Raw genomic sequence first — 11,905 nt, 5'->3', positions numbered from 1 at the left:
TTTCGACAGCTTTCACGAATACTGGAATGTCGTCCCAGAGGTCAAGTGCCCTCCATTGTCACCAGGGTCTGTCATGTTCACCAAAGTCTATTGAGGTGCTTGAGTCAATATATAACAGAACAATATTTTGACATGAAGGCGATATGTCAGCTTGGTATAAATCGCAAATTGCTGAGCACTGCACGGCAACTATTTCGGCTTTAGCGTGAAGTCAAATTCAAAAACAAAATACTGCAATTAGGATAGAATATATATATATATATATATATATATATATATATATATATATATATATATATATATATATATATATATATACACACATATATATGAAGCTGGTAAGTGATTAGCCCGATTTGTCGGGTAAGTGAACTTTTGTGCACTTTTAGAATTTACGTCAGTACATTAATAAGACTGAAAAGTACAGTTGACAGGGTCGATCAACGATTTCTTTGCATGTGTAGAATCAGTCTAGCAGTCCTGGGGTTTATTAGAAACTATTTCTCATATTCAGTGTTTAAATTTATTGATGTCATGGAGACATTTTCTAGCGCTATTAACGAGACTGATTTGTTTGAACGACGATTCAATTATCGATGCCATCTGAGCATGCGTCAGCTACATGTATCGCAGTCTTGTCTCAAAATAGTGACATTTAGGAACAATTGTGAAAAAAAACCGACGTCTAAAATTTGCGAAGAGACCCGGCCGTTTCATCTTAATGCAGAAAGCCCCTCGAAGACAGATATTTCGGACTCTCAAAACTTTCGGATACTTTCCTCACGCTTGTTGCGACTCATTTTGAATCTCCTGCAGCAAAATAAAAAAAAAATGTTTTGTGAAAATCGGAAATTTGAGCTCTTCCTTATAGAGTTTTAACACAGGGTCGGCGGTCATTTTGAGTTTAAATTTATCAGTAAATATAGGGTAATTTGTTTTCCTTGTATCAAAATTTGCACAGTGACCCCTGATTTCTATTCTAGATTTTGAAAATTAGAACGATTTAAATTTTCCATGTCAGTTTTAAACAAAGGTTTAAGTCTGCCAGGCGCGTAGGCTTAACTAGCACCTAGTTAAAGTCTCTCATTTAAAATAGACGTCAGTTGATTAAACGTATCTGTGAATATAATAATCACTGAGAGGCACAGCATTGCAGTCACGTTGACAATGATCACTTTTTAAAGAGCCAGTAGCTGTTACGTTTGATGATTTTTATCGTTATTTGTTTATATGTCAAATTCAAGTCTTGTTCTACTTCCCAAAGCATATTGTAACACCAAATACATAGCTTGTCAACACAGCGTCGATATGCGCGTTGTGATTGTTTACATTTGAATTCTAGTCCGGACCAGAATTCAACTGTCGAATTTCAACGCAGTTTACACATGTAAATTTTCTTGTTGTACTCCTAAAATCAAGCAGAAATACCAAGTATTTAAGAGTATGTGTAAGTTCAAATAATGTTGTTATTTATCTATGACAACATTGCGCATTGCACACATCGTATTGTGTCGGCAATGTTAATTTGGTTTTATTTTATTATCTCAACCTATCATGGAGAGTAATAAGACAATACATCTGTTTCACCAAACAAAATTAGTTAAAATGTTTTTAAAATTTAAAATTTGCATTTTTTGACTAATTTGTTTTTCTCGTACAAAATTTTGCATGGGGACCCCGGATGATCATTCTTTATTTCGGAAGCGAATGATTTAACGTTTCCTTGCTGAAAGTTGGAGCGAAAGAGTAAGTATTTCAATAACGCGGCCCCTGCTGCCTTAATTTCTGATACTATCTGTTCACTGTGGATAGTCTTGGATATTCCATCAGCATTTGAACACAGTATTCAACTGTAGCTCTTCATGACAACGAACTTGATCCCACTGAAGAAGTCCGAGTAAACAAAAAAGTAACTTTACACCTAAACATTTATAAATAAAATGTGTGCTATTTATCTTAGGGTAGCACAAAAAATACGCGGTTTTTTCTTTCTTTTCTTTTTCTTCCTAGATCAAACTACCTAACTTGTTATAACAACAAAAAAGGATTGTTTATATGTAGTTTTAATTCTGACAATAAGGTAACGACAATACGTTCTCTGTTCAGAAAATTATGCAAATAATCATTCGAATATTAATATTTTCTACCGTTCGAAGCGTCATGCAGCTTCTCATATGTATATTTTTTGAAGCGAACGTGAAAAAATGACGGCGCCTGATGCATCTTCGCGTACATCGACGCTCGTTGAAGATGAGAAACAAGCTTTTCTCTTTATTGGCATTTAGTTCACCACCAGTTTTCACGAGACTCCCTGGGAATAGCGTTTGTTACAATCTTCTGATAGCGTCACTATCGTTAACATCATTTTTGCCGCAGCTAACACGAACTTTGTCATCTCTTTTGTCATCGTTATCTTTACCTTGAACCATAACGAGCAATAACAGCGACATGCCGAAGAAAAACACGATGTTTATGCGCAGCGTTTTATTGACCGAGACAGGAGAAACTGACCGTGACAATATGATAATTGCCACCCCTCAGCTCTGATATTCCTGATATAACGTGTTGTCGTGTAACAATACACGCTAGTAATTACATTGGGAACTCAACACTGCTCGTAATTCAATTCACTGGATCTTTGATACTGACGTTTATGACCAACCGCTATAATTATTTGCCGTTGGTGTTGGAAGAAAACAAATTACATCGACGTTAGTGGCCTTCGCATACACAAGATACGTATCTGAAAAGAGTTTTGTATGTCTAAAATTAAAGAAATAAAAAATGAAAATCTAACGATTCAGGTTGGGATCCTCTGTGGACAACCGCGAGGTAGAGCGCCTCTGCAGCTCATTGTCTGCGTTTCTTTATCTTTCGTTTAGTGTGAATGTGAGATTGGCCAAACGACGCCAAATTCTCGGGAATTCATAACTCTGCAAATATTCCCATTAACAAGATAAAGCACCGTCACCACGACGTTACCAACCCCCGCCGAGTATTGGACATCAGCGCCGGGCGAGTAAACCTCCCTGATTTATTGTGCAATGTCATATTTCGACCGTGTAAATTAGACCATCGTTCGCTCGTGGCGTATTTTTTTGTCCTACACAGGTTGCGAACCTTCGCTTCATGTGTTTTTAATTTTCATATGTATCAACAGTGTAAGGCACATGGCCGACTATTGATTTACTCTCAATTCTAGTATCTGTTTCAATTTGATTTATCACGTGTCCGCATACCACACGCCGTGAAGATCACACGGGCCAGACCAATTGACCCCTATAACGCGCTAATGGCCATGCCACAGAGCCGATGGCACTTGATCTTTATATTGAACCCGAACATTTCATGTTTGAAGAGGGGTGAGGTAATTTTTTTGTTACACTCAATGATCTCACCAGCTGTGTTGGTGATTAAAGTCACGCCATTCAGCAGTGAATCACCATTACTCTTCACAATTCGGTGAGTGGGGTGACAATCACAAATATCAGCGTGATTAAAATTTATGACGGCATTGATTTAAATTTGTCATAGACCAATTGATGAGTATGTAAGATCGCACAGTCAGTAAGGATACGCGTATATGTGATATGAGAGAGAGAGAGAGAGAGAGAGAGAGAGAGAGAGAGAGAGAGAGAGAGAGAGAGACCGAAACGCATCCATCCATCCATCCATCCATACATACATACATCCATACATACATACATACATACATACATACATACATACATACATACAAAGACAGCGAGACGCAGACAGACAAATAAACAGACAGCGATGGAGAGTGCAGAAAGGGAGGGAGAAGCAATGAACCTGTGTTTGCAGCATGACTTGTGCACAAAGATAAATTTTGTGGGAGAGAGATTGTGAAAGACAGACTTACAAAACGGACGGAAGCGGAGAAGTATGTAGCTATACAAAGAGATACAAATCAAGGTCAAAAAAGAGGGAATGGATCATGTAGGGGAAGACACGCAAATTTAGATCTTTCGAGCAGATTTAGTCTCACATATACGTTATACAGAATGGGAAGAACAGAGATACATTTGAATGGCACATAGGAAATAGTATATTAAGTCTTCTGGTGAGTGCCAGTGAGTATGAACAAGAGGAAATTGATGTGTTACGGAGGAATATAGGAGTTGAACGGATGTCGGGCCAAACACGCCGAGAAAACGGTCACGTGATAATCAGCGCAACGTGTGCGTGGGAACGAACCTAGCGTGACCTTGGGAAAGTGCTGAAGGAATTTAGCGGATGTCAAAATACAACGTAAAACATTGAAAGATGGACAATCGGAGTGTTGGTGACAGAAAATAGAAACGACAAATTCTTATATGAATATGATACTATTATAAATTTTCAAGTACAGTTCAACTTTTGGATAGCTGGAATGCAGACCGCAGGACCAATGTAAAAACTAGAACACAGGTCTTAACGACCACACTAAATAGTATGATGAGAGACAACGACGCTCGACCCAAATTTCGGCTGATTTACGTGTATTTTTGGTGACAGGAAAATATACGCCCTTTCTGAACCTACGGACATCTCAGTTCCCTTCTTAATATATCATGCAACCTCGGCATTATCTGCCAATGCTGCCAGCGAAAGAGCAATTTTTTAAACGCGCGAGCCATCACAAAACCCCGTGCCGAGTTTCACCGGGAAGTACGACGAGTCGTGTTTCGCTCTTTGACGGATAGCCATCCTAACAGGGCTGTGACATAAAGTCGCGAATCTTGACACCCTTCCTGACATTCTCGCCGAACCATCCATCAAAAGAACAGCGGAGAAAAACGAGCTGGGTGATATAGCTTCCATTTAAGACGTGTTCATCAGTCTGATGAAAAGACCGGAACCCAAGACGTAGCGACTGTAAGGTTGCTAAGGTTTCCAATTTCAGGTATATTCAAGCTCATATGACGTATACAGCAATGCCTAGATCATGAAAAGCTCACTTGAAGATATGCGTCATTAAAGTCGAGTTTCTGATGACTTAGAAAACTTGCATGCATTTCTATCTAACCAAAGATTGTTTGAAATTGAGCTCTCCCTTTCAACATCCACGGCATGTGTCGCCATCATTTCTGAATTCATTCGGTTTTTCGCTGTGAGAACGTCAGTGCAACGCAAATTAGCATGGAGCAAAACACAGTCAAGTGCTTGAACAGATATGTTTCGAATTCGTACTTCTGTATTCCCACCCACCAATGTATTAATTCATTCACTCGCCCGTCAACTCAGTCATTAACCATCCGTTCCAGCGTCAAATTTGTCTGGTCGCCTGACTGATTAAATGACTAAATGACTGTGACTGACTGACTGACCGACTAAATGACTGACTGACTGTTTGTCTGTTCATCTGTTCGGTCACCAATCATTCATATCTATCTATCTATCTATCTATCTATCTATCTATCTATCTATCTATCTATCTATCTATCTATCTATCTATCTATCTATCTATCTATCTATCTACTTATCTATCTTCTATCTATCTATCTATCTATCTATCTATCTATCTATCTATCTATCTATCTATCTATCTGTATACCACTGACACCTAACTCCCAGTCTTTCCGTCCATAAACTGACACGAAAATTATATTTCCGCATTTTTTGAATTTTCTTATCGCTATTGGACACAACGGTAATGCAATAGGAAAAAGGAAATAAAATATTTGTTGAATTCTTACATGAAACGTCAAGGTACAGTGTGAAACTGTATATAAAATAAAATGGGGCAATATAATGAAACGAGTTTGAAAGATAGTCTTTGATCACTTGAAATTGCGAAGATGAGAACATTGATTTAAAATCTACCCTTCAAAACTCATCACCATTTAGGTCGCTTGAAAGACAACGGAGACACATTGTCGACGCTTGTCAGTCGTATTCTGTTTCCTCACGTTCGTTGTAGGAAAATCTCAAGATATGCGTGTGACAATTCGATGAAATCTTATCTCATAATATCCACATGCATGGAAAAATCATGTAATAAATTACGAAAGGAAGCTTGCCTTGGATGCAGATTGTTTGCTTGTATTACTCTTGACCGTCATATCGAGTTTTATTACTGTCTGTTGTCTGGTGTGGCTTGTTCAAGAGCATTCTAGTACATTATTCGATGCTGAGTCACGCCAATTCTTGACTTTCAATTTTATTTACGTTGTCTAAGGGGGTGATGATGGTGATGATGATCATGACCATGATAGAAAGATATCCTTAAGCCAGCATCCTTCTCAACCTTCCCGTTTTATCGGTGCGATACGTTTTGTAATGTTTTGACTCCAACCCTCACCACCCCACGTAACCTACGAGGGGATGTCTCCAAATTAAACTGATTTCCAAATAAGAGCCTAGAGACCTTACGGAATATTGCCATGATCATGATGATGATGATGACGATGATGATGATGATGATGATGATGACGATGATGATGATAACGATGATGACGATGATGACGATAATGATGATGATGATGCATAGGAAGATCGCCATCATCGACTTTAAAAACTTAGCGCCGTGAGGCCGTCCACCGAGCACGCTTTATCGTAAGTATGAGCACATTGCATGTATGACATTGTATGTATGTATGTATGTATGTATGTATGTATGTATGTATGTATGTATGTATGTATGTATGTATGTATGTATGTATGTATGTATGTATGTATGTATGTATGTATGTATGTATGTATCATCGAGTTTGTAAACCGATAAAGGCGTAATACAAACAGTGCTGTGGAAGAACATTGAATATTACTCGTTAGTGAGCAACCAAACTTTCATCGTTGGGGGCGTTTTATACTATCTTTGAAGGCGACAGAATCTAGACACAACTGTCTCTCTTCTACATCGGTGTGAATGAAAAAAATACTGTTATAACTAGTGTTGACCTACATCTTGTACTTCTTTTGTCTTCGGACAAGACGAAAATAAACTAAACAAGTCATGGATGTCAGAAAATGACTTTTTGTTCTGGTATGCTATAGTTTCAATCCTTACTGTGTCTAGCGGTGTGATGCTCGTGAATGACGTAGTGCGCAATGCTCTTTTGAATGTCTACTTACAAAATAACATTTTTACTCTATTAAACTGTGGCAACTCGCTTCCTGTTATTCCTTATACAACGCGAGTCTGATTCTACGATAGTCGACGTCAGAGAGATTAAACTTCACTTACAGCCTTCTGACATCAAAATCAATGTTGATATCGCCACATTAAAGATGAAACAACTGCTACGATACATGGCTTGTTAAGCACGGAGACTTGACCGGTGAACCGTAAGCTCAACACGGCGTACAATTAATTTACGGACCTCGATCTTTACATGTAAAAGTAAATGTTCTTTAAACTGAGCGCTACAGCAAAACACCAAGGGAGAATCAATTTCACAGGAGGATTGATAGCACTATAGAAATTAACTCTGTTTAAATTAGCGTATGTTGTTTCACAGGGATGGTATTTGATCGAGGAAGAGATTGTGTAATTTGTCTCATAACATATGTGTATAATCGACAACATTCATATTTATACACATACATATACGTAGATACATACCTATAGTCGAATAGATAGGTAGATAGATACATAGATAGATAAACAGATAGATACACAGATATATTCAAAGGTAGCTACATAGCTAAAAGACATAGATAGATAGATAGATAGATAGATAGATAGATAGATAGATAGATAGATAGATAGATAGATAGATAGCTACATACATACATACATACATACATACATACATACATACATACATACATACATACATACATACATACATACATACATACATACATACATACATACATACATACATACATACATACATACATACATACATACATACATACATACTCTCCTTGTAACAGTGGCCACACTAGCATGACCGTTCTTCTATCACTAAAAGTCGGTCGATGACATCATAACATTCACCTGTACTTTCATCTAGCAATGAATACTTTAGATTGCATTCATAACTGTACGTTGTCTCAAAAGATTATCATTTTAAAGACGGCATTTCTGGTCGTATTTATTGCTGAACGACATGCATCAATGAAATTAATAATGAAATACACCTTTTCCGCCATGTCAGGCCTCGTAATTCGATTGTCACTGTGACTTTTGTGATTTCCGCTGCATGTAACTGTTTCATGTATGCACATCTATAAAATGACGTCATAACTAGGTTTCCATGTAGTTTGATAGATTTAGACAGATCAACGGACGGACAGAGGCAGAGAGGGAGAGAGATAGAAAAAAAGACAGAAAGACAGACAGACAGATAGATAGATAGATAGATAGATAGATAGATAGATAGATAGATAGATAGATAGATACGTAGGCATGTAGAGAAATTGACAGATTTTAATTTCAATAGATAAATAATAGATGGATAGACAGACATACAGAAAGAAAGATAGATACATCATAGAAGGGGAGAGAGGAGAGAGAGAGAAGAGAGAGAGAGAGAGAGAGAGAGAGAGAGAGAGAGAGAGAGAGTTTGATTAACGACAGACAAATGTGAATAATTTCTATTGGTATTGGTTATTCAAAATGTCTTACGGAAAAAGAGAAGATTAGGAAGACATGATCGAAGAGAAGAGATCGTAGCAAACACTGCCTGAAAATATGAAAATGTGTAAAGATGTAGACACAGCGGCGTTTAAAACGCACCCGCCTACGGCATTACGGAATCCAGAAAAGCTAGCCGACAACGACCTGCGAAGACACTTTACTGAAGCCTCATACATTGGATGTGAAGATACAAAAAACATCAATGTCCCAAGTTTTAGAGAGAAGCCAATAAAAGTACTTCGATGAAACATTTCATGTTGCGTCACGACTCAACCTTGCTGTGGAGTCAATATCGCAGAGCGGGCGTGCGATGGCATATGACTTCGAAAAAATCAAACACATTAAAATGGTCGAACGACAGACATGTCTTTGAAATTACATGTCGAGATTCTATTCCGTGGCACATCTATAGAATATTGAACCCAACCGGATGATACCGTGAAGCGAAAACACGGGCAATTTCATTGGACTGTACGGCCCTGCCCACTGCTGAGATTTTTTCCGTGAAGCGCGTTGCCTAGCAACACATTAAAATCTGCGCGTCTGATTTGTCAGCTCCGCAACGCGGTGTTCAGAATCTGAAATTACGACCGCTGTCCGAACAATTCATTTTTTCGCGTCTGTGTGTTCTGGTGGACACTGATTTTAGTTCTTTTTGTCCGGTGATTTGTTTTCGACACGGTAAGCAATCGCTGCTTTCATGTCGTACTCGCTCTCCGCCCATCATTAAAGGATTTACTCGGGCAAAGAATAATTCCGTCACAACTCGATCAAGCGGTACAGTGTGTGACAGCGCTACAGTCCGGCCGAGCTCACTTCTGCGCAGCTGCGAACGGACGCCAGAGGCGAAAATCTAACTGGAGCATTAGCGGAAATCTGGAGAGAATTTGCAACTTTCCATGCGCCGATGATAGCATCGAGACGGATTATTGGAGATACAGAGGGGAAAAACCGACATAAAATTTTTGGATTTTCCAATCCCATGTTTTGAAGTGTTCTCCAGATCTGCGGTTTTGAATTTCCCAGTCAGCGAGGCAAAGACTTTCACTCCCGTGCGCGGGTCGCCGGGCTGCGCCGCCAGATCGGCCGAGGATTATTAATGGCATGTATTAATGGCCGTGATCGAGTTGACGCGATCTGGTGTCGGCTGGCGAAACCATTTAACCAGTTCTCCTGAGGACCGCCATCACTTACAATGAACTTGGTCATCGGCCGGGAACGCGCCACCATGTCGATGCGAAGCGCTCTCCTACTGCACAGCATCTTTGTGCTTTTCACGTTTTGCTTTCAAGGTAAGCAAGAAAACCGAGCTTTCTTAAAAGATTTTTTATTCATATTTTCTCGTTTTGACTTTCATGTGCTACCAAAATTGTTTTGTAATGTGCAGGTTAGGGGAAAAAAAGTTTACCGCAATTATGTTTAGTTAAACGGATGAGAGTGATGGAATACCGTTGGAACATCAGGGACTGTGCAAATCATCAAACACGGTGACCCGTGCATTTGATTTCCTCACGCCAGAATGGAGTACTTCTGTCGTATCTTCTCACAACCTTTACATTGTCATTTGCTATCGGCCTGACACTTATCGCCACAGTCACCGCTTTGCCAAGTTAGTGCTTCTTAGTCTTATTATTACACTGTTATCGGCAACTCGGGAAGTAGAGTTGTCACTTTCTACGCCATCACTTGGGCGTATTTTCTCTCATTCTCCAGCAAGGCTCCACTTAACAGTAGAACAGGCGTTACAATCTTCCTGGCATTTTCAACTTTAGAAAACCATTTATGCTTACTTAGGAAGAGTTCATGCACAATATGTCCTTACAGTGATATATATATATATATATATATATATATATATATATATATATATATATATATATATATATATATATAATATATTATATATATATATATATATATATATATATAGTATATGCTGTGCATGAAGTCATTGGTGTTACGTATGCTATATATGTGCGTGTGTGTATATCAAAGGTATAGTGTAGCACTGCTGTAGTATGTATGTATGTATATATATAATATATATATATATATATATATATATATATATATATATATATATGTATATGTGTGTGTGTGTGAGTGTGTATATATTAGCTTCACAGACTTACAGAATTATAAATACAGATTAGCTTTACAGTTATATATATATATATATATATATATATATATATATATATATATATATATATATATATATATATATATATACACTTCTTAAGTATCTATGATTAGGTTATTTGTTTCTGAATATACGCGTCGTTATCATAATTCCTAGAAGGAGCTTGTGGACATGATGAATACTTCAAACTCTGCAAGTGACTCTTTATCAACAGAAGTGTTTTTGCTACTTTTTTCATTGATTGCCCAATACAGCGACATGTGTGCAAACAAACGTCCATTTCGTCTTCTAAACCACCTACGCGAAAACAATGACAGCAGCTAAAATGGACGCGGGAGTGAATTACTCAGACCTCAACACTTGTTCATAAGGTATCTTATAACGATATGGGTGTTGCTTATTTTTGTTTGTCGACTTTCTTCTGCGTACGCGACGTAAGATTGCCGACGTGCAGACTTCAATCCATCGATTTGAGTCAAAATTTGAATATCGCGTTGATTCATGGTATTGTAGACAACGCACACGCGAACGCAGTTAACTGTGGACGCGTTGATGAACACCAGTTGTTTAAATAGTGTGATGTATTCCATGGCATGGTTTATGTTATAAACTGATGTTACAAAAAATCTGCACGGTTGAATAGCCGACAGCAGCTTTGGTTGCGTGTCGGGTATTGTGTTTCCTTCACTCAAACAAACGTCATTCAAATCCCATGCTTGTGAGAGTGGTTATGAGCCACCGGGCAGACAGAGATGCGTCATGTGTGTGTGTGTGTGTGTGTGTGTGTGTGTGTGTGTGTGTGGAGAGAGAGAGAGAGAGAGAGGTGAGAGAGAGAGAGAGAGAGAGAGAGAGAGAGAGAGAGAGAGAGAGAGAGAGAGAGAGAGAGAGAGAGAGAGAGAGAGAGAGAGAGAGAGCACCTTCCTCAAGGCCCTGTCATTCCCCAACAACTGCCGCTCATTTTCCAGAAAACCAATCGATAATATCCAAAAGGAGTCGATACCTGGCGTCTGTGTACTTTGAAAAGTCGTTGCTATTTTCTGTTTAAAACCAGCCGACAGGAGCATATTCGATAAGTGCGATGGAACGCACGTTTGGTACTATGGCAACAGCAGATTGCACTGTCGAAGAGAGGCAAAGGATGGGATTATATTTTTGTATATTTTCTGTGCTAC

The 11,905-nt window shown here is 38.5% G+C and overlaps 1 protein-coding gene across 2 annotated transcripts in view; it reads left to right on the top strand.

Moving 5' to 3' along the window:
• Window positions 1-9,184: 9,184 nt before the first annotated feature.
• LOC139117052 (neuronal acetylcholine receptor subunit alpha-2-like) overlaps window positions 9,185-11,905 on the top strand; it is a 114,948-nt gene continuing 112,227 nt past the window's right edge. For both annotated transcript variants that reach the window (XM_070679886.1, XM_070679876.1), the window contains exon 1: window positions 9,185-9,882. In XM_070679886.1, the coding sequence (XP_070535987.1) occupies window positions 9,786-9,882 (97 nt within the window). In that variant the 5' untranslated portion in view covers window positions 9,185-9,785. The remainder of the gene's footprint in view (window positions 9,883-11,905) is intronic.

This window comes from Ptychodera flava, chromosome 2 (genome assembly GCF_041260155.1).
Source record: "Ptychodera flava strain L36383 chromosome 2, AS_Pfla_20210202, whole genome shotgun sequence".
Lineage (NCBI taxonomy): Eukaryota > Metazoa > Hemichordata > Enteropneusta > Ptychoderidae > Ptychodera > Ptychodera flava.
Note: the sequence above shows the minus strand (reverse complement) of the source record. Positions and strands in the feature narration are given on the sequence as shown.